The sequence below is a fragment of the Pan troglodytes genome, chromosome 22 (assembly GCF_028858775.2).
Source record: "Pan troglodytes isolate AG18354 chromosome 22, NHGRI_mPanTro3-v2.0_pri, whole genome shotgun sequence".
Taxonomy (NCBI): Eukaryota; Metazoa; Chordata; class Mammalia; order Primates; family Hominidae; genus Pan; species Pan troglodytes.
In genome coordinates, this window is record NC_072420.2 from 43,403,625 (window position 1) to 43,426,185 (window position 22,561).

The following is a 22,561-nucleotide window of genomic DNA, read 5'->3' on the forward strand; positions in this document are numbered from 1 at the left end:
TCCAGAGTATGGGATTTAGGGAAATAAATGGGTAAAGTGAGGACTTCGGTTTTCATATTTTGGTGTTTTTTTTTTTTACTTTACTCTTGTGTTGTTTAGATTTTTTAGAATGTTTTTGTTTTGAAAACATTAGAAAAAGGTTTTTTAGAAGCTTATCTAAAAGAGAAGATAGCCCTCAACATCTGACTTTTTTTTCTTTTTTTTTGAGATGGAGTTTCGCTCTTGTTGCCCAGACTGGCCAGGCTGGCATGCAGTGGCACAATCTCTGCTCACTGCAACCTCCGCCTCCTGGGTTCAAGCGATTCTCCTGCCTTAGCCTCCCAAGTAGCTGGGACTACAGGCACACGCCACCACGCCCAGCTAATTTTTGTATTATTATTATTTTTTTAATAGAGATGAGGTTTCACCATGTTGGCCAGGATGGTCTCGATCTCCTAACCTCATGATCATCCCGCCTCGACTTCCCAAAGTGCTGGGATTGCAGGCGTGAGCCACCACGCCCAGCCCCAACATCTGACTTTCTGTGTGTTTTCCAAGAGTCCAGTGTGAGGTCAGAGGTCAGGCAGGTCATCAGGGATTTTGCTTCGAGTGAGTTGCTGCTGCCCTGACTCCTCTCCCACAGCAAATAAGACCACACGGGGCTTGGGGGTTTGGGTCTGTCGCTTGCTTTTGCTGTGCTGAGGGCTTCACCAGACTGAAACAGCAGGACCACAGCTCATCTCTGCTCCCTCTCTCTAGGACCAACTGCCCCTGTAAGTACAGTTTTTTGGATAACCACAAGAAGTTGACTCCTCGACGCGATGTTCCCACTTACCCCAAGGTAAGATGAGATTCCGGCCCAGAAGAAGCTGCAGCTGTGTCCCCAGCCCCACGCCCAGCCCTGTGGCCCTGCGGCCAGACCCTGCTGTGTGTACGTTCACATCAACCGCCCCTCCCAGCCCTGGGCCGCGGATGGTGCGGGTTACTTTAAGGCGAAGTATTTTTTCGCTTTGACATTTGTTTAGCAAAAGTGATCCCAGACCATACCTTCCCCTGCAAGGACATAATAGCTCCGTGCTGCTGCCTGCCCAGCCCCGGAAGCTGACCTGGGTAGACAGTTTTTACACTCAAACGTTACTTGAAAGAACTTTAACGTTTAACTGAATTTTTAAAAAATCCATTCCATTGGCCCTTGTCTCTGAGCAATTCTTAGTTGTCCTGGCAAGTTTTGCTCTTTTGCACAAAAGTGTTCTTAGTTCTAAGAGAAGCTGTGACGTTGGTGAAGTAGCAATGGCATTTTTGAAATAACGACAAAAGGAGGGTCTCGAGTTGCCGGTCACCCGCTCAACGCCTTCAGCTGGGAAGCAGGCAAAATCCCGGCCCACCTGCTTTTTTTTTTTTTTTTTTCTTTGAGACAGAGTTTTGCTCTTGTTGCCCAGGCTGGAGTGCAGTGGCACAATCTTGGCTCACTGCAACCTCTGCCTCCTGGGTTCAAGCAATTCTCCTACCTCAGCCTCCCAAGTAGCTGGGATTACAGGTGCCCGTCACCATGCCCAGTTAATGTTTTTGTATTTTTTTAGTAGAGACAGGGTTTCACCATGTTGGCCAGGCTGGTCTTGAACTTGTGACCTCAGGTGATCCGCCTGCCTCGGCCTCCCAAAGTGCTGAGCCACCGCACCCGGCCCGGCCCACCTGATTTGTAATGTGCTCTCATGCTAAGATTCAGGGGGCACAGCTTCCAGAGACAGCAGAGGCCTGGGCTGCACACAGGTGGGCTCTGCCACTGCCTGCGGTTCAAGTGATGGCAGAGCCTTCCACAGCCTCCATGTAGGCCACTGGTGTCCATTAGTGATTCTATCCACGCAGTTCCAAACAATGTCCCTGGGGGGATTTGGGGGGTTTTTATTCTTTTCTTTTGATACTGAGTCTCACTCTGTCACCCAGGCTGGAGTGCAATGGCACGATCTCAGCTCACTGCAACCTCTGCCTCTTGGGTTCAAGTGAGTCTCCTGCCTCAGCCTCCTGAGTAGGTGGGATTACAGGCACCCACTGCCATGCCCGGCTAATTACTGTATTTGTAGTAGAGACCGTGTTTCACCATGTTGGCCAGGTTGGTCTTGAACTCCTGACCTCAGGTGATCCACCCACCTCAGCCTCCCAAAGTGCTGGGATTACAGGCGTAAGCCAGCCCAGCCTCATCTGAGATTTTTGAATGGAGACTAGTGCCTTTTTCCATTGGAAAATATGCCCTGCGCTTCTCAGGATCCTGTCCCAGGGAGCCATGAAGCACAGCCTAGATCCAAAATAAAAGGTGTCAGCCCTCCAGATCCGTCCCCTTACAAAAAACAGAAAAACAAGTATCCATTAAGACCTAGGAGAAGACAGTGTGCAATACCAAAGCAGTGTTCTTGTCTTCTGTATAAAACCACAGCCTTCTGTCCTTGTGACAGCTTAACCTAAAGCCTGATGTCCTCAGAAGCAACCCAGGGGCACTGGCCCCATCAGCAGGCCTGCTCTTCTAGCTCTCGGCAGAAACCAGGAATGGGTTCCAGACAGGAGCATCTCAGAATAACTTCTTAGGTGGTATCTGAATTTATGCCAAGTGAATTTTACCCCCGCACTTCACTTTATTGCCCTTTTTTTTATTATTATTTTTGAGATGGAGTCTCGCTCTGTCGCCCAGGCTGGTGTGCAGTGGCACGATCTTGGCTCACTGCAACCTCCACCTCCTGGGTTCAAGCAATTCTCCCGCCTCAGGCTCCCAAGTAGCTGGGATTACAGGCACCTGCCATCATGCCTGGCTAATTTTTGTATTTTTGTAGAGTCGGGATTCTACCATGTTTGCCAGGTTGGTCTTGAACTCCTGACCTCAGGTGATCCACTCGCCTCGGCTTCCCAAAGCACTGGGATTACAAGCATGAGCCACCATGCCCAGCTATTGTCCATTTTATCATCGGGCTTGTTGAGGTCTAATTTACATGCAGTAAAGTTATTTAGGCTTGGAGTACAGTGAATTTTGACAAACTTGTTTAGTCCTGTGACCTCCACCACAAGCGAGATATGGAACATTTCTGTCACCCCAAACCCTCCCCTCTGCTCCCTCACCCTGCCTCTGGCATCCACCGATGGGATTTCCAGCCGTAGCATTGGCCCTTTCCAGAAGTATGTGGCCTGTGAGTCTGACGCAGGTGCCTTAGAAAGAGAACGGGAGAAGCTGGGTGCGGTGGCTCACACCTGTAATCCCAACACGTGGGGAGGCCAAGGCGGGTGGATCACCTGAGGTCAGGAGTTCGAGACCAGCCTGGCCAACATCGTGAACTCCCCATCTCTACTAAAATTACAAAAATTAGCCAGGCATGGTGGCGGGCGCCTGCAGCCCCAGCTACTCAGGAGGCTGAGGCACGAGAATCACTTGAACCCAGGAGGCAGAGGTTGCCGTGAGCCAAGATCGCACCACTGCACTCCAGCCTGGGCAACAGAGTGAGACTCTATCTCAAAAAAAAAAAAAAAAGAAAGAAAGAAAAAGAAAGAGAACGGGAGAAAGAGGAGAAACATCTCAGCATGCACATCACTGTCACAGGCCCACGGCGCCTGGTTAACACGGAACTCCTGTCCTTTCTAGTACCTGCTCTCTCCAGAGACCATCGAGGCCCTGCGGAAGCCGACCTTTGACGTCTGGCTTTGGGAGCCCAATGAGGTAAGTGCGGGGCTTGCAGGCACCACGTCCCGGGGGGAGGCAGCTCAGGATCATGGACCCCAGTGGGACCACCCCCATCGCTCTTCCTCCTTCTTGCTTTCTCCTCTTCTTTTTAAAGACTGAAAAAATAAAAAACTTGTTTTGCCAGGTTTTAGTTGAAACTAACTAACACTTTATAGCAGGGCCCAGGAGACTTCACAGCAAGGGGATTCTGTGAGTGGGGGAGACGGCTGTCAGGGGCAGGGAGGCTCCACCCAGGGCTCCTGATGGCGCTGGGCCCCCCGAGCCATCTGCTCACCCTGCAGACCCTTATGCACGCCGGTGGCAGCCCCGTGCTGCAGAACGCCCCTGCCAGGAGCAAATCTCTCCTCAAGGAAGGGGCTGCGGTCAGAGTGCTCTGCTCTGAGAGCAGTGTCTGCAAAGGCAAGGCACAGGCAGCCGGCTGCCCCAGATAAGTGGACATGTGGGATTCCGGGAACTGTGTCACCTTCTGCAGCAAGGCTTGAGGCCAGGAATTCCACACTAGCCTGAGTGATATGGTTTGGCTGTGTCCCCACCCAAATCTCACCCTGAATTGTCATAATCCCCACGTGTCGAGGGCGGGGCCAGGTGGAGATCTTGAATCATGGGGGCAGTTTTCCCCATACTGTTCTCGTGATAGTGAGTAAGTCTCACGAGATCTGATGGTTTTTAAATGGGGGATTCTCTTTTGCCTGCCGCCATATAAGTGACTTTCTCCTTCTCTGCCGTTCGCCGTGATTGTGAGGCCTCCGCAGCCATGTGGAACTGTGAGTCCCTTAAGACTCTTTTTCTTTATAAGTTACCCAGTCTCAGGTATGTCTTTATTAACAGTGTGAGAACAGACTAATACGCGGGGCAACATAGCAAGACCTCGTCGCTACAAAAAAAAAAAAAGTGTTAAAATTCCTATTTGCTGAAAAATACAAGAATGGGGAATTTTTGGTTTCATCTCATTGGCTAATAGACCCCCTCTTTTCACACCCCAAAAAATGAAAAAGTTCCCTCATTGCAGACCTCGGCCTCAGCTGTTTTCAACCCACCAAAATCTAAGGACGTTTTCCTGCTTGTCAGCAACACAGAAAATGCACAAGGCTCCTCAGCAAGCTCACCTGTGCTCTTTGACAAGCTCGGCCGCAGCGATGTCTCTGCAAAGGGCAGAAAGTGGGATCTTGCCTCTTGGCACCCCTGAGGCCAGGTTGCTGACACCTGGGGCACTGCCCTCTCCTAAGTGAACCTCTTTTCATGTGCATGGTCTCCCAGCAGGAGAAAAACTGCAGCACCAGCCAGAAAAGCAAAGCTCCAGCCTCCACTCCCCACCCCAGTTCACCCAAGAGCAGCAGGCGGCCAGTGCCAGGGGCTGCACTGCTGCAAACCTGCCCAAAACCTCCAGCCGCCACGTGGCAACTTGCTCCCCAGCTCTGAGAGTGCAGGACCGGGGCACAGAGACGACAGGAGAAGAGGCTTTAAATATGCAGCATGACTGTCTAGGTCAACGCACAAAAAGAAAGGGCCCCAGGTGTGGGAGATGCAAGGGGTGAGAGGGAAAGCTCAGAAGAGACGTGTTGGAGCTGCTGCAGGCCAGCAGCTCCCAGGGTCCCTGCACAGCTGCTGAGATTGGGCAGAGCAAGTCCACAGCAAGTAGACACCACAGACAGAGCACACTGACTCCTGCCCCCAGCCTGTGGGCAACTGCCGCACCTCAGCATCATGTAGAAAAATCACCATCCCCAAAGTCATTTTGACCTCAGCCTGCTGGGAGGAAGAGCCAAGCCAGGGGCCACTGATGGCAAAGCGCCTGCGTGGAAACTGGCACTCGCTGTCTTTTCTGCCACCTTCTACCAGGGAACCCTTTGAGCACGGACCACTGTGACTGGGGAGGTGGGGCTTGCCCCACGAAGCTGGGGGATCTGTGTCTCCATAATAGAAAGGCCACCTCTCTGTCCTCTGATCACAGAGTGGATTCACAGCTGCTCTCGGGGCTGGCAGGTGGGCAAGGCAGACAGCTCCCGGCAGCTGGACTCAGCCTCTGGGTGGCATCTCCCACGGCCCGTGGCTCCTGCCCAGCAGATCTCAAGGGCACTCCAGGAGACCGATGAGGGTTCCAGTGCTTCCAAGAAGTATCTAGCTGCCTGTGTGTGAGAATGCAGAGATGCCCAAGACAGGAGCCTTGGCCTCTGGCAGATCTAGGGATGCCAGGAATTTTGGAGTGTGAGTGGCAAAGAGAGACAACTAAAGGGACACACATGAAAACAGCCCACTCGGCCCCACAAAACTGTATCTGGCCGCCCATGAGGCAGCTGGCACTCAGAGAACGTCAGGGCACCTAAAAGTGATCACCTCCCTCCCTTCCAGCAGGGGCGCCCCCGCTTTTCTCCGAGTGGTTTGACCCAGTGTCCTGCCCATCACAAACCAGACAGAGGACGTGACTTCAGGCTGCTGTGTCCTCCCACGTGTTAGGGCCTCCGAGGGCCCAGGGCTGTGGCCCGTGAGCATGGCCTGCCTCTATCAAGTGCAGAGCTGGAAGGCTGCAGGAGCCTCCCCCGTCATCTCATGAGTCCCCCACTCACGACCGTGCAGCCCACTCAGACCAGGACCCGCCGCCACATGCGGGAACTGCTGGCTCCCTCGTGCCCACCCGGGGCTGAGGACTGCACGTGCAGCCACAGATGCATCCGGCCCTCCTGCCCCACAGCCTCTATGAAGGCCACATAAGTGGCACCAAGTGTCTCTGTCTGCCGATCAGCATCCCCTCTTGACTTCACAGCAGACGCATCTGCCTTTCAGGACTGCCTTGAACAACATCTGGGCTGGTCAGGTGGAGAGCGAGGAGTTTCCAGGTTGCAGCCCCTATGGTCCTGAGGGCTGGTGTCCAGGATGGTGGGGGGGCCAGCAGCTCTGGGCAGCGAGGTCCCCGGCTGGGTGATCCAGGTGGCAGCTGACCAGTGACCTGGGAGCCCAGCCCTCCTGTCCTCACGTGGGGCCCCATCTCCAAAAGCCGGTGCAGTGCCCTGCACATTATCCAACCTACATCTGTACTGTCTCCCCAAGGAAAACAAGTGTGTGGTTCACGTGCTTTAAGGACGTTTCCCAGGTGACATTCCAAGCTCCCATCTGTGGCCGCATGTGGGGGAGTTTCCAGTTTTCCAGATGGATTTCCTGCGATGCCGGAGAACCCTCCGCCTCCTTCAGAGCCATCTCATCAATGCAGTGATCGCAAGCTTCGATTTACAAAAACTCGCCTCCCTTGCAGCATTTCCAGGTTTCACACACGGCGTAACAAGTAAAAATGGATTTTTGGGCAGCACGCCTGTCCTAGTTTGCTGAGGCTGCCATAACAGAGTACCAGAGACTGGGGTGGCGTCAGCAGCAGAAGTTGATTCCTCAGTTCTGGAGCTGGAAGTCCAGGATCAAGGTGCTGCCAGGTTCGGCTTCTCCGGAGGCCTCGGTCCCTGGTGTGGGACCTTCTTGCTGGGACCTCGGTCCCTGGTGTGGGACCTTCTTGCTGGGTGCTCATGTGGCCTGTTCTCTCGGCACATGCATCCCAGGTGCTCTTCCTCCTCTAATGAAGACACTAGTCCCATGGGACCAAGGCCTCACCCTGACTAGATGGAAACTTCATTACCTCCGTAAAGGCCCCATCTCCAAATAGCCCACTGGGGTCGGGGCTTTACCATGTTGACCTGGGGAAGGGGGCAGTTCAGTTCGTAACATGCCCTTTTGGGAAGAGAAAGTCAGGCAATGAGCAGACACAGGCAGGAAGCCACGCCGGGCTCCAGCAGGGATGGCCCAGTGCCCTGCACAGGCAGCAGGCAGCTGGGCTGGAGGTGGGCCCTGGGTGGAGGACACCTACCAGGTGTGTCTAAACTGCCCCTTTCCTACACATCTTACTTCGCACTGGGCTCGCCACCCAAGACCTGCTTTTTCCAGAAAGCAAAGCCTACTTTGGTCAAACTCTCGTTTTTAAAAATCACTTCATCTTTTCCTCCCTAACTTAATTAGCTCCAAAGCACTGAGCTGTATTGAAATAGATCACCACAATGACAATCCTCTTTGGGACTGAAAACAAAATCTATTTCAACTTGAACAGGGATATTGATAGAAGACAGGGCTCCATGAAAAAGGGTTAGGAGGAGCCGCTTGCTGGGGCAGGGGCCGCATCTGGGCACTGCAGTTAAGACGTTAAAGTGTCTTCGGTCCCAGCGGGGCCCCAGATGAACACAGTTCAGCGTTTCTGGATGTAAATTGTCAAAGCTCCTTCGATCCCCAGCCTCGGGCAAGGAAAGGGCCTTTCTCTCTGTGATGCCACCTGTGCTCAGGTGTGCACTGGATGGAACTGTGTCCTAGAACCCTCAGCTGTGATATTGATCCGCTGAGATTGTTTTTCATCTGTAGAAATCAATAAATTCCTTTTTGGTGCAGTGTTTTGTGAACGGGTGCACTCTCTCACCCAGTCGCTGTCCTAAGAATTCTCCTTGACTTCGGAACTGGCCCTCCACACCCCAGGATCCACCTGCCAGGAGACCCCCAGTGTGCTCTCAAACCCCCACCCATCTGAGTGGCCTGGAAAGGCTGGTCTGAAGACCTCTCTTCCCATGTCTGCCGACCAGGCTTTGCTCTCCAGGGACTTTCTGGGAGGGGGAGAACCCACCTCCTGCCAACGGCCCTGCTGGCACTCCGAGGACGGCAGAGGGAAGGAAGCCAGGGGCTGGGGAGCCGGCCACACAAGTGCCCAGTGCCTATCCTTCTCCTGTGCCCACAGATGCTGAGCTGCCTGGAGCACATGTACCACGACCTCGGGCTGGTCAGGGACTTCAGCATCAACCCTGTCACCCTCAGGAGGTGGCTGGTGAGTGCCAAACCCGCCTTCGGTTCTTCCTGGGCACGTGGTTTCATCCAGTTCCACAGGAATGGAGGGAATGGATCACCAGGGCACCTTCCGGATGGCACTGCGCTCCCCGTGAGCAGAGGTGACATTTCCCCGGGAGTTCTGTGAGGACACTCAGCCTGTCTCTGTTCCTCCTTCCACCAAAACCTTCTTTACGCCCGAGCTACTCCTGCTCTGATAAGCAAGGAAACAGTGAGACTCTGCCATCATCAAGCAAAGCAGCATGTCCTAAAGCAGCGGTGTGTGGGAGCGTGTGTGGGGGGGGGGGGAGCGTGTGTGTGTGTGAGAGTGAGTATGGGGGTGTGGATGTGAGTGTGTGAGTGTGGGGTGTGGATGTGAGCATGGGGGTGTCTGCATGTGTTTGTGAGTGGGTGTGTGGATGTAAATGTGTGGGAGCATGTGTGTGTGAGTGTGGGGTGTGGGTGTGAGCATGGGGGTATCTGAGTTTACGGGTGTGTGTGTGTGAATGTGGTGGGAGTGTGTGGGGTGGGAGTAGGAGTGTGGAGGTGTGTCAGTGTGGGTGTGTACATGTGTATATCTGGATGTGGGGTGTGTGTGTGTGTGGGTGTGTGTGAGGGTGTGTGTGCATGTGTGTATCTGTGGATGTGAGATGTGTGTGTGCATGTGTGTATCTGGATGTGGGGGTGTGTGAGGGTGGATGTGTGCATGTGTGTGTGTGGATGTGGGGTGTGTGTGTGGTGTGTGAGTGGGTGTGTGCATGTGGGTGTCTGCCTGTGTTAATATGTTTGGCAGCAGGTTTTTTTAATGAAATATTGCTCAGAACCAAATATTAAAAGCCTATTAAAGGTTTCATGGCGACTGGGGACCCAGAGCTCCCTCTTGGAGTCTCCCCTCCCCGCATCCCCTAACTTTATGCCCCACTGTGGCTCCTCAGACACCTCCGGGGAGACCCCAGTCCTTGACTGCAGGGTGAAACCCCTGGTGGGAGCTCTGTCCCCACACCTGCCCCGGGTGCCGTGGTGTGGCCCGCTGGACGTTCTCAGGGTCCCTGTGTCACCTCATTGGTACCTGTGGTAAACCTGGAACACTGTTGACCTCTGGTTGGGATGAGGGTTTGGCAGAGAATGTTCAAACCAGCGCACAGCCTTCTGGGTGGCTTTGGGAGGAGAGGTGGGCGGGCCCAGGCACAGGGTGACTGGGACCCCCTGCCTCCCGCAGTTCTGCGTCCACGACAACTACAGAAACAACCCCTTCCACAACTTCCGGCACTGCTTCTGCGTGGCCCAGATGATGTACAGCATGGTGTGGCTCTGCAGTCTCCAGGTGGGTCCTGCCCCCTGCACACCCAGACCCCTACTCTCGGGGGTCAGACGGAGGTCCCCTTCCGGGAGCGGCAGCCCCATCCCACCAAGAGAGCCACAGGCGTGGGGTCCCCAGCCGCTCCGCCCCTCCTAGGGAAGCACCCCCGCCCACCGTTGTCAGTCACCCCATGGATGAGGCTGCTCCTAGGATTACAAGAGCGGGTGAGTCCCCGACCTGGTCACCCCCCCCCCACCCCCACAGGCAGGCCGGTCCTCTCCCACCATGCCAGGAGATGCCAGATGGCTGCAGGGGCCTTTGTCCCCCGCTTACCACTCACCCAATTCCACCCCCCTCACCCCATCCCACCCTCCGAGTGAAGAGAGCAAACACCTACGCCCCGTTTTCCAATCCAGGAGAACTTCTCACAAATGGATATCCTGATCCTAATGACAGCGGCCATCTGCCACGATCTGGACCATCCCGGCTACAACAACACGTATGTACAGGATTTTCTCTTTTTTTCCTTTTAAAAGGCACCCTGGCTACTGGAGGGAACCTGTCAGCCCAACCCTCAGAGCAGTTCCCAGATGGAGCTGTCAACGACGGCCTCCCAGCCCCCAACTCTGCCTCCACTGACACAGCTCCTGGCTTCTGGACTTTGCCCAGGGCCTTGGGTCTCCCCGGAGTAGGAACTTTCAGGATTATCAAACCCCAGGGGGGCTTTCCCACCCCTGTGCAGGCCTGGCTTCAGGCTCAGGTGCACGGCAGAGCCCTGGCCCCGCCGGCGCCTTCTCCACCCCAGGCAGGGAGCAACACCTGTCCGCATGCAGGGATGGGGGCTCCACACGCCCGTCTCAGGAGCTCGCCTCTCCCTGGGCAGGCTCCCAGCTGGCTTCCGCAGGGAAAGCACAGGCAGGAGCCAGAAGAGAGCAGAAGAGAGGGAGAAGAGGGACTGCAGAGGGACAGGAGGTGGGAGTGAGGTGTCCCTCGTGGGGCCAGGGATCAGAAGGACAGACCGTTGCTCAGCTCCTGCCTCCACAGGCACAGAGTTCTGCCCCATGTGGCAGACAAGGCCCAGGCCGTGGGCTTGGGTTTGTGTCCTCAGTGGCGCAGCAGCTCTCTCTGTTGAACTGTGTGTTTGTGTGGTGATGTCATCACATGCCTGAGAGCTCTGCTGCCATGTGTCAGCGCCCAGTGGGTTCCGAGGTGTGGCTGTCGGCGCTCCTCCCGGGGCCATCACCGTGCACACCCATCTGTTCCCCTTTTGCTCATTTCACACTCACAGTGGCCGGCACAGCACAGGGCAGCAGAGGCCTTGACCACAGCATCCCAGTGAACCTCAGCCTCGTTCTGCCCACCTGCCTCTGGCACCTGGTGACGTTTGATAATTTCACATGAGACCGTGCTGCCTCAGGGCCTGTCCCAGGGAGCATGCCGCTTCCTCAGAGGTGTCTGTCTGGTGGGACTGCAGGAGCATAGGGACATGCAGTTGCAGGGGCAGCTGAGCGGCAGGAGGGACCTCCTGGCCAGGGCAGGGCACAGGCGGCTCCCCCAGCCCCCACGGCACCTTCTCCCGACTCTACTTGCTCCACTTACATGGCTGGGTGTTGCTCCCCCGTGCAGGTGCCTGGTGAGGGCGCCTGAGTCTCCCCTCACTCTCTCCTTGCCTCCCAGGTACCAGATCAATGCCCGCACAGAGCTGGCGGTCCGCTACAATGACATCTCACCGCTGGAGAACCACCACTGCGCCGTGGCCTTCCAGATCCTCGCCGAGCCTGAGTGCAACATCTTCTCCAACATCCCACCTGATGGGTTCAAGCAGATCCGACAGGTGTGTGGGGTGAGGGCCCTCCCACCGGAGTGGGGGCACATTCAGGGACAGAGCAGCCCCCACTCTCCATTGGCTGGAGGCTCCCAGAAGCTCCTGGCCACAGCAGTGCCCTGGGGACCCAAGGGAACCCCTCCCTCCTTCCTCACCTCCTCCAGGGCCCAGAGTGGAGCCCCAAAAAGAGGGTACCCTCGCCATGCGCACGTGTATCCCACTGACCTGCACTTCCCAGCCTGTATTTAATTCAGCCTTCACTGGCTCCCTTTGAGATAAATCCTTTGTCCCTCTTCCAGCCCAAGAAACTGAGGCTTAGCAAAGGTAGGGAGCCTGCCCAAGGAGGGGACAGGCCCTGGACAGACACATCTGCTGCATCCAACATAGGAGAGCTGCCCCCTGCCCCATAAACCCAGCTGCTGTCACCTGCCACCCACAGCCCAGTCAGCCCCCTTCCTTTTATTTATTTTTTTTCTTTTGAGACAGAGTCTCTCTCTGTTGCCCAGGCTGGAGTGTAATGGCAGGATCTCGGCTCACTGCAACCTCCACCTCCTGGGTTCAAGCAATTCTCCTGCCTCAGCCTCCCAAATAGCTGGGATTACAGGCATGCGCCACCAAGCCGGCTAATTTTCGGTATTTTTAATAGAGACGGGGCCATCACCGTCTCTATTATGTTGGCCAGGCTGGTCTTGAACTCCAGACCTCAGGTGATCCACCTGCCTCAACCTCCCAAAGTGCTGGGATTACAGGTGTGAGCCACCACACCCGGCCGCCCCTTCCATTTTAGATAAGGGGGCTTTATGCCTCTCAGGGCGTGATGGGAGGAGAGTGAGAGGATATCTGCGTGAGAGGAAGATGACCCGGTCCACCTGCCCCAGACAAACACCTCCAGCTCACCGAAATAACGCCCCATTCCACACGGGAATTCCTCATCAAACCCTCGCTCTCTGACATTTGCAGGGGAGGGAAGCTCTCGGAGTAAACTCTGGGAGAAATGTGTTGGGTTGAATAGCAGCGTCCTTCAAATAAGGTCCACCTCCCGTGAATGTGATCTTATTTGGAAAAGGGTCTTTGCATTTGTACTTGTTAAGATTTCCAGATAAGACCAGTGTGGATTGTCTAAGGGGGCCATAAATCCAAAGACTAGTGTCCTTGGACGAGACAGAGTAGAAAACAGCCCAGACACAGAGGAGAAGGCCGCATGAAGACGCAGTGATTGGAGATTTGAGTGACGCAGCCCCAAACCAAGAGACTTCGGGGCCCCCAGGAGCAGGAGGAGACAAGGAAGGACCCTACCCTGGAGTCTTCTTTGAGAGCAGGGCCCTGCCCACACCTTGATCTTGGTTCTGGCTTCCAGAACTGTGAGAGAATGAGTTTGTTGTTTTAAGCTGCCTAGTTTGTGGTACTTTGTGTGGCGGCCCCAGGACACTCACCCAGGGCACCGTCTTCTGCGGTTCCACAAGGCAGACCTCAGCCATTCGAAGTCTAAGTGGCTTCCTTCCAGAGGCAGCAACAAAGATTGCCTGGACTTCAGCACTGGGAAGATACCCACCGCCCTCCTGGCATGCTGCTGAGCCTCCCTTTATCAGAGAGCAGCAGCCTCTTCGACCATGGCTTTCCAATTTGTCTACGCTTCCAGGAAGTTCAAAGCCCAGTGTAAAAAACTGAAGTCAGTGAAGCATTTGAGGAAGCTCCGAGGAAGCAGCATGCTCCCTGGGACGGGGCCCTGAGGCATCACGGCCTCTTGCGAAATTGTCAAACGTCACCATGTGCCAGAGGCAGAGGTGGGCAGAACCAGGCTGTGGTTCATTGGGATGCTGTGGTCAAGGCCTCTGCTGGCCTGTGCTGTGCCAGCCACTGTGAGTGTGAAATGAGCAGGAGAACAGATGGGTGTGCATGGTGATGGCCCCGGGAGGAGCGCCGACAGCCGCACCTCAGAACCCACTCGGCGCTGACATACGGCGGCAGCGCTCTCGGGCCTGTGATGACATCATTGCACAAACATACACAATTCAATAGACAATTTACAGTCATTATTGAATCACCGGTTCCCAGTACAGTTATCTACCCTTTATCTATAGGCTCTCTGGCCTCTCCTCCATGTTTGTGCCCCTCCCCACCCTGCAAGCAGGTGCCCTGTGTGGCTACGATAAGCTGTGGCAAATCTTCGTCTGCAGTAGGTCAAGGAGCAACCGTGAAGAGAGAACGCTGCATCTGCCACTGCTACCCCAGTGGGGAGTTCCTCCAGGGACAGGACCTGGGGAATCAAAGCAAGTGAACGCCCCTTAGTGTAGGCCTTGTCCCACTGAGCCATGTCGGAAAGCATCCCGCAAGAGAAGGAGGCGGCACCTGATTGGAGGAGCAGCCGCTCTGCACAGGGGATCGTTCTTGTGCCCATCCACCGTGGGGACACACCAGCATTGGCCTGCTCCAAATGCTTCACTGACTGCAAAATATGACTCTCCTCTGGGGGTAAAATTAGTTGTCCCACTTTTTAAAAAATATATTTTGTCATGGAAGATTTCAGGAATAACTGAATAAATGCTTCACTAATAACACAATTAAATGTTTACAGGAAAATTGAATAGTTCAAGATACAAGTGATCCCCCCCAAAAAAATATATATATACAGTTGAAATGACCTAGATTGATGGGTTTGGGTTTTGTATCTGATGCTTGTGGTTTTATTTTCTTGGAAGAGGAAAACATCATACCTGGCACAGAGACGTGTTCTGTAAATGCTTGTGGGGTGGGTGGGTGGGTGGGTGGGTGGATGGATGGATGGATGGATGGATGAACAGATAGATAGGTGGATGGGTGGATGGACAAATGGATGGAAGGGTGGATGGATGGAAGGACAGATGGGTGGGTAGATGGATGGATGGGTGGATGGGTGGATGAATGGACAGATGGATAAATGGATGGAAGGGCAGATGGATGGGTGGATGGGTAGATGGATGGAGGATGAATGGGTGGATGGATGGATGAATGGATGGGTTTTCGGGTGGGCAGATGGATGTGTGGACAAATGGATGGGTGATGGATGCACATATGAATCGGAATGAGAGATACATGAAATAATGTGTGCAGGGGGCTCAGTACACAGTAGGCCTCCGCTGAATAATTGTTCAGACTATACCCGTGTTAACACGTTGTTCTCTCGCTATTTAGGGAATGATCACATTAATCTTGGCCACTGACATGGCAAGACATGCAGAAATTATGGATTCTTTCAAAGAGAAAATGGAGAATTTTGACTACAGCAACGAGGAGCACATGACCCTGGTGAGTGGCTTATTCTGCCTGGGTGGGCAGCCAGGCGGTGGGCTGGTGGAGCAGGTCATCCATCCAGCTCACACTGGAAGCCAAGAAGCTGAAATTATTAGTCTTCTTGGAACAAGGTGTCTATAAATCTGGTTTTCAAGGTCATGACTCTTACTAGGAAAGTCCGGGCAGGGCCTCCCTCCTGATGGGGCCTCCTTCATGGTCAGAGGCAGCATTCTCCCATTCCTCCATCTCTTTTGGATTTGAAGGAGATAAGTGGGTGAAGGCCGTGCATCTCGCTCTGCTTTCCAGAGAATAAAACCAGCTCTCCCATGAAGGCACAGCCCCAGCATGGCACTCTGAAAGCCCACCTATGTGGGGGCAACTCCAACACAGCTCCCGCTCCCCAGGCCAGCATCCCCCACCAGGCCCACACCATAGCCCAGCACCCCTCCATAACCAGGACAAGGTGGCCAGAGAAGGGGTAGGGGGCCTTCCCCATGAGAAGGTGCACTTAGGTTGCCCAGCATCTGCCTTTTGGAAAGGACAGGCACTGGGCACACCAAGGCACACAAGGACCAGAGCACGACTCATGCCTGGAATCCAGCACTTTGGGAGGCCACGGCAGGAGGATTGCTTGAGTCCAGAAGTTTGAGACCAGTCTGAGCAATATTAGCAAGACTCCATCTCCACAAAAAAAGAAAGAAAAATAAAAAATCAGTGCATATCTGTGGTCCCAACTGCTTGGGAGGCAGAGGTGGGAGGATCGCTGGAGCCCAGGTCCAGGATGCAGTGAGCCATGGTCGTTCCACTGCACTCCAGCCTGGGCAACAGAGCAAGGGTCTGTCTCAGAAAACAGAGAGAGAGAGAGGTGCATGAGAACTGCCCTCCCGGCCTTCAGAGAGAAAGCTGGTTTTGTGGAGCCTTGTCTAAACATCAGGTGCACCCCTGGCATTCTTACTCTGAAATTTGATTATCTGTTTAAAATCAATAGCATCACTTTCCACCTCCAGAGACGTTGAAAGATAGGGAACTCTCGGCTCAGGCTGACCTTCTAACCATCCAGTCCCAGTAGGTAGAGTCATTAGGACTCATCGCTCTCTGGAGCTGAGGTGCAGTTAATTCCCAAAGACTGTGCGAGAGGATGGGAGCTCCCGCAGGCAAGGGCTGGACAGCAGGCAAACCTCCCCAGGCCAGGGCCACCAGAAGCCCCTTCCCTAAGAGGGAAACAGTCACATAGAGCGGCTTCCTGGCAAGCAAGTTTCTTGCTCCTGAAAAACCAAGGGAAGGAGGGAGGCGCCGCCTTGTCCTCTAAGATATGAGGAAGGCAGAGATGGACCTGCAGTCAGGGGTGACCCAGGCCCCGCCGATGCCTTCCTCCTCTGAGGTGGGAGGAGAGGTCAGGGAAGAGACGGGGAGGGGCAGGATGCCAGAGGATCGGGTGCCAGGTGGTCAGGACAACTGAGCCCAGCTGAAGGTCCCCACTCCCACCCCACCCCCAGCCTTACACACTGCAGCTGTGCAGACCAGAGGCAAAGCGAGGCTCAGAGCCCAGGGTTCCGTTTATCCCAACGACCTGCACCGCGGGGTCAGATGACAAGCAGCACGGCCAGGCATCGTCTCACTGCTACGGAGCCCCAGACGGGGCTTTATGAACACGGGTGGAGGACAGAGGTTGGGGTAAGGTCTCGGGGGAAAGGTTCTGATTCAAAATGGGCCCCGATAGGGAGGCCTCTGAGGAGAGTGCGGGCCGGTGTGGGAGGTGTGAGGTGCAGGGAGTGTGGCCGGCAGGGCCTGGGACCTTGACCTTCCCCAGAGACACTGCTGCCCTGGCCCTGCCCTAGGTCTGGTGTGGGGACAGCTCCACTGAGGCCGGCCAGGCACAGGCTAGTCATTGCCTCTGGTCTGGAGCCGGACTCCACAGAGGAGTCAAAGAAAGGCCTGAATGGCTTCCTGGGAACTGATAGGGCAGGGAAAGGAAGGGCGACCACAGCAGGATCCCTTCGAGGTCCTGCCGAGGTTGGAAGGCAGGATCCACCAAGCATCATGCAGACTCCGAGCTGAACTGAGCTGCTCCTCACCTAGTCACGTTCCCCAAACCAGCAGGTGCAGCCCGCAGCCCGGGGGCATGTGCCTCAGCTGGGCTTTCCTGTCTAATCAGCTTCAGAGCCTGGATGGCAACCAACACTTTGGTCTGGAAACCTGGTGATTCCAGACACTCATTTGTGCCCGGTGCAGGCAGGGCCACGGGACGCCAGCCCTCCACCTCTTGTCCTATGGCGACATCCGGGCTAGTTTGGGTGGAAGCTGCTGCATCCCTGGGCCTGCCCTATCTCCTCCTGAAGCTCCTATGGCATGCCCAACCCTGGCCAAGCTGAGACAGAGCTACCTGTCCCCTGGGAAGATGAGCAATGCACCCACCTAGGGAACAGCAGAAAATAGGGGGTGACCAGGCACAGGGCAGTGCTTCAGGGGATATCACCTGGGCTGGGGTGGCCAGAAAGGCTGGAAGGAGGGGACCCAAACAGGACCTTGAAGGTTCATTCTCCATTGAGAAGGGAGCCTGTCCTCCCTGAAGGCAGCCAAGCTCAGTTGCATGGTCCAGCAGGTCCTCCGTCTCTTCCTGCCTATAATGGCAAGTCCAGACCCGAGCAGCAGCAGCAGGCCGTGTTCTACCTCCTGTTACCTCAATTCCAAAATCTCTTCTTTCAGCTGAAGATGATTTTGATAAAATGCTGTGATATCTCTAACGAGGTCCGTCCAATGGAAGTCGCAGAGCCTTGGGTGGACTGTTTATTAGAGGAATATTTTATGCAGGTAAGAGTCTTGCAGACCAATCAAGCCTCCAGCCACTTATTAGCCCCACTTAGTAAGGGTTTGCGTTAAACAGAGCACGCCAGGGTGGTCCCGCATATTCACCGGGCTGCCGACAGTTCAGCCTCCAGAAAGCCTTCAGGGTAAGCATACATCAGAAACAAAATAGGTTATAATTTGAGACCTGAAAGACAGTAACAATCCAGAAAAGCTAATATTCTAAAACTGTCACCTGTCACTGCTAATTGAGCCATTATTAGAAGCAGCCTTGTCAAACAAATTGCCTGAAAGTCAAGAAGCAAGTTCTGCAGAAGCAGAAGGGGGCCCAGGAGGGCCGAGACCCAGCAGGTCAGCTCACACAGATGGCCACGGGGAAGGTCGGGGACATAGAAAACCAAGCCAGCTGAAAACAACCACCAAATATTAATACAACAGCTTGATCAACCCTAGAGAAGTCGGGAGGCTTTCTGCAGGACGCTGCTGCCGTCCTGGGATACATCCATCCAACTCACCTCTGCCTATCTCTCAGGTCGGTCTTCCCAGCTAGACCTGCACGCCCGGCTCTGTTTAGCACTGGAGATAGGGTCACCTTCTCCTTGTTCTTACTGAGACACATTTGTGGTGTGGTTTGTTGGTTGGTGGTTAACTGGCGCATCTTGTCTTTCTCTGAGAACAGCGATCTGGTTATGGGGCATTTCTGTCTCTAATGTCGCTGTCTGCTGCATTCCCTGCAGAGCGACCGTGAGAAGTCAGAAGGCCTTCCCGTGGCCCCGTTCATGGACCGAGACAAAGTGACCAAGGCCACAGCCCAGATTGGGTTCATCAAGTTTGTCCTGATCCCAATGTTTGAAACAGTGACCAAGGTGAGTAACTGTCACCACATGTCACACTTGCTTACACTCAGATACATGCATGCACACACAGGCACACACACATATACACATATGCACACAGGTACACACAGGCACTTATGCACACACATACACAGACACACACAGAGGCACATACACATATACGCACACAGCTACACACAGGCACACACTTGTGCACACACATGTACACAGGCACACACAGGCACACATGCACATGCAGGTACACACATGCACACACAGGCACACACAGGGACACACAGGCACACATAGGCACGCAAATGCACACACAGGCACACATATACACACATGCACACAGGTACACACAGGCACACACTCGTGCACACGTACACAGGCACACAAATGCACACGCAGGTACACACAGGCACATAGGCACACACAGGCACATACACATATACCCACATGCACACAGGTACACGCAGGCACACATGTACAGAGGTGCATACATGCACACACATGCACACACAGGTATGCACATGCACGCACACAGGTACACACAGGCACACATGTACAGAGGTGCATACATGCACACACATGCACACACAGGTATGCACAGGCACGCACACAGGTACACACAGGCACACCTGCACATCCTGAGCAGCCTCTTCCCCGGCTGTCGTGGTGACCGCTGTCCCTGTTCCATCCAGAGCCTGCTCCCCACAGCCTGGCCCGTGACCCCAGCATCTCCCACTCTGTGCTGCACTCCCTGCCTTGCCTTGCTGGGCCCTGGGGGGCCCCTCACTGCCCTCGCCCATCGCTGCCGGCCTTCAGGACCCTGGAGGCAGCACTGGCTGTTGACTCTCCTGTCCCCACTCTGCGTCCCAGTTCCTCACCTGTGGAGGAACCCCTGAGCTCTGTGCCCTCGAGCTGTGAAGCCCCTGTCCAGCTCCCAGTCTCACCGCACCCAGCCACCGAGACCTTGCTCCTTGCACACAGCTCGTTCCCGCCCAGCTCCCCCCAGGGCCTCTGAGCTGCCTGTGGCCCCCTGCCAAGGCCCCCACCTCAAGGCACCCCCAGCATGTCCAAAACAGGCCCATCTCTTGTTCCCCCCGGGGATCTGGGCTCACAGCCTCACACCCTCCGACCTTCCTGGGCTCCTACACTGCAGATCCTTCTGCTCTAGGGCATCTCTTGGAGCCACCCCCACCCACTTCCCACTCCCAGGAACCTCAGCCAGGAGGCTGTCAGCTCCTTTCCCCTGCCCCGTGTCTTTGTAAGAACCTCCCAACCTGTCCCCCACCCTCATCTCACGGGCACGGGGGACACAGGAGGCAGGAAGGGGACTTTCTGTAGGACCTCATGGAGGGTGATGAGGGCCAGAGACAGAGCCGCAGTGGGTGGGGGCAGCAGAGCCGGCACGAGGGTGTCCAGGAGCTGGGACTGGCCCAGAGGTTTCCGCACGGAGCACCTGACACCTGTTTTTCTCCGACGTTTCCCATTGCCTTAAGAACAAGGGACTCTGAATAAATCTGTCTATCTCTCCCAGCTCTTCCCCATGGTTGAGGAGATCATGCTGCAGCCACTTTGGGAATCCCGAGATCGCTACGAGGAACTGAAGCGGATAGATGATGCCATGAAAGAGGTAAAACGCACTGAGAAGGGCCTGCCTTCCTTGCGGCAAGCAGGCACGCTGCCCTCCGCACTCCTGACTCCAGAATCTTGGACGTGCCAAGCAGGGCACCACTGAAGGCCCCGTGGACAGGCACACGTGTACCTTCCATCAGAAAGCCTGGCTCAGTAAAATTAGGGAATGTGATGAGGGAAACCAAAACTGCATTCGCCAGGAACACGCCAGGTGTCGGTACCTTCGAGGGAGTTGACTGGCCATGCCCTTCACAAGAATCACAACTGTCACCCACACCTGTGGACAGCCAGGTATCCTTCGGTGCATCAGCCGCCATTAGAGCATCTGGGACCCCTCAGAGTACAGTGCCTGGCCTGGCCCCAGGGCTGACTTGTTCAGAGGAGGCCATGGGGTAGAAAGGGGCCCTCCCCTGGCACGAGGACAAAGCGACCACCCACCTGCCAGCTCCCGGGCCCAGAACACACACCGGCACCTCTCAGGGGCCAGGGAGCCTGGGGCTGGCTTTAGGTTGCTGCTGGATAGATATCGTTTTGGAGGAAGGGGTCCAGGTCACAGCCTCAGGGCCCACGCAGTCTTTCTACGGATTCCCCCGGCTGTCTGCTGTCCTGCTGCCCATGGTGTGGCCCCTGCCCCGCCCACCCTCCTGCCTCCTCCCTCCAGCGCCCCCAGGCAGCTAGAACAGTCTTACTACTCCTGCAGGGTTTGACCCCTCCTGGCCTTGGCTGGTGTTGCCTCTGCCACCCCCGCTCCCCACAGTGCCACTGAAGCACCCTCCAAGGCCCGTCAGTCAGGGCTCCGCTAGTTACTGTGCCCACCACCCCGTCTTTTCTGCCTGGGCGCTCCTGAAGCCCATGTGGCCCACAATGCCCTTTTGAGCACTGAGCCATTTTCCAGGCGTAGCCTTGGGTTGGTCTCATCTCCCTCAACTGACGGCCCTGTGCTCCCCGTGCCCACACCCGCCTGGAGTGCCATGCCAGGCACATGGTAGGTGCTCAGCAATTGCTTAGGAGTCCACTGAAAATCCAGACCAGCTGCCCTGACTTCTCCAGTTGATGTCTCCTACTGGAAAGTCACAGAAAGGTCTCTAAACCTCTGGAAGGCTGAGAGCACTTATGCAGAGGGACAGATGTAGCAAGAAGGCTTCCCCTACTCCAGAACCCCGCAAGAGAGCTGAAGGGGCTTCTGCCTCTCTCATGGGCCCTACGAGAGCCATAGCCCTGATGGCCTTGAGTCTCTAGTCCTGAGCCCTGCTGCCCAGTAGGGGATACTAGGGTTCTTTAAGGCCTCTGCCTTCCCCCCTGTCGGCCCCCACAAAAAGGAGAGACACACCAAAGAGGTGAAAAGGCCAAGCCCAAGCCGCAGGCTCTGCACACACCACCAGTCCCCGCGGCTGTGGTGGCTGCGGCTGGGTGAGCTCACTGTCCAGGCCCCAGATGAGGCACCAAGGGTAGCGGGACAGGGTATGCAGAGCTGCCTCTGAAAAGCCCATGTCAGGAGTGCTTGGGCTCAGAGGGGCTGGGGACCACAGGCTTTCACGTTGCAGCACCTCCAGGCAACGGAAGCTGCTGGGAGAGAGGCAGACACTCCCCTGCTGTCTCCTGCTCCCTGACTTGGCCTTCTCTGTACTCTATTCCAGTTACAGAAGAAGACTGACAGCTTGACGTCTGGGGCCACCGAGAAGTCCAGAGAGAGAAGCAGAGATGTGAAAAACAGTGAAGGTAATGCTTGCTCTGCTGAAGTGGCGTCTCAGCACATACAATGATTCTGACAAAGGACAGAAGGAAAGAGGAAGGGGTGAAAATCTGAATTTTGGAATACCTTTAAATGAATGGAACTTTTTTTTTTTTGAAACGAAGTCTCGCTCTTGTTGCCCAGGTTGGAGTGCGATGGCACGATCTCAGCTCACTACAACCTCTGCCTCCTGAGTTCAAGCGATTCTCCTGCCTCAGCCCCCCAAGTAGCTGTGATTACAGGCATGAGCCACCATGCCTGGCTAGTTTTTCTATTTTTAGTAGAGATGGGGTTTCATCATGTTGGCCAGGCTGGTCTCGAACTCCTGACCTCAGGTGATCCACCCACCTCGGCCTCCCAAAGTGCTGGGATTACAGGTGTGAGATTGCGCCTGGCCAAATGAATGGAAATTTTATTTCTTGCAACTAATCATTAGAATTAGGCTCTTAAGGCTGGTGGCTCATGCCTGCAATCCCAGCACTTTGGGAGGCCAAGGTGGGCGGATCACTTGAGGTCAGGAGTTCAAGACCCAGCTTGGCCAACATGGTGAAACCCTGTCTCTACTAAAAATACAAAAATTAGCCAGGTGTTGTGGCGTGCACCTGTAGTC

At 55.1% G+C, this 22,561-nt stretch overlaps 1 protein-coding gene across 9 annotated transcripts in view; it reads left to right on the forward strand.

Annotated features, from left to right (window-relative positions):
* Positions 1–22,561, forward strand: part of PDE9A (phosphodiesterase 9A) — a 123,079-nt gene that overhangs the window by 98,157 nt on the left and 2,361 nt on the right. For 4 of the 9 annotated variants that reach the window (XR_010154451.1, XR_010154453.1, XR_010154452.1 and 1 more), the window contains 12 exons: positions 739–820; positions 3,602–3,676; positions 8,457–8,543; positions 9,762–9,866; positions 10,259–10,341; positions 11,520–11,676; positions 14,839–14,952; positions 17,644–17,748; positions 18,480–18,608; positions 20,122–20,217; positions 20,312–20,510; positions 21,857–21,938. Coding sequence is in view for 5 of the 9 variants with exons in the window: in XM_001140087.8 (XP_001140087.3) it covers positions 739–820; positions 3,602–3,676; positions 8,457–8,543; positions 9,762–9,866; positions 10,259–10,341; positions 11,520–11,676; positions 14,839–14,952; positions 17,644–17,748; positions 18,480–18,608; positions 20,122–20,217; positions 21,857–21,938 (1,115 nt within the window). In the remaining 4 variants the exon portion in view is untranslated. Of the gene's footprint in view, positions 1–738; positions 821–3,601; positions 3,677–8,456; positions 8,544–9,761; positions 9,867–10,258; positions 10,342–11,519; positions 11,677–14,838; positions 14,953–16,433; positions 16,643–17,643; positions 17,749–18,479; positions 18,609–20,121; positions 20,218–20,311; positions 20,511–21,856; positions 21,939–22,561 lie in introns of those variants that run through there. The other 5 variants (XM_001140087.8, XM_063803507.1, XM_001140174.8 and 2 more) reach the window with 2 other exon arrangements.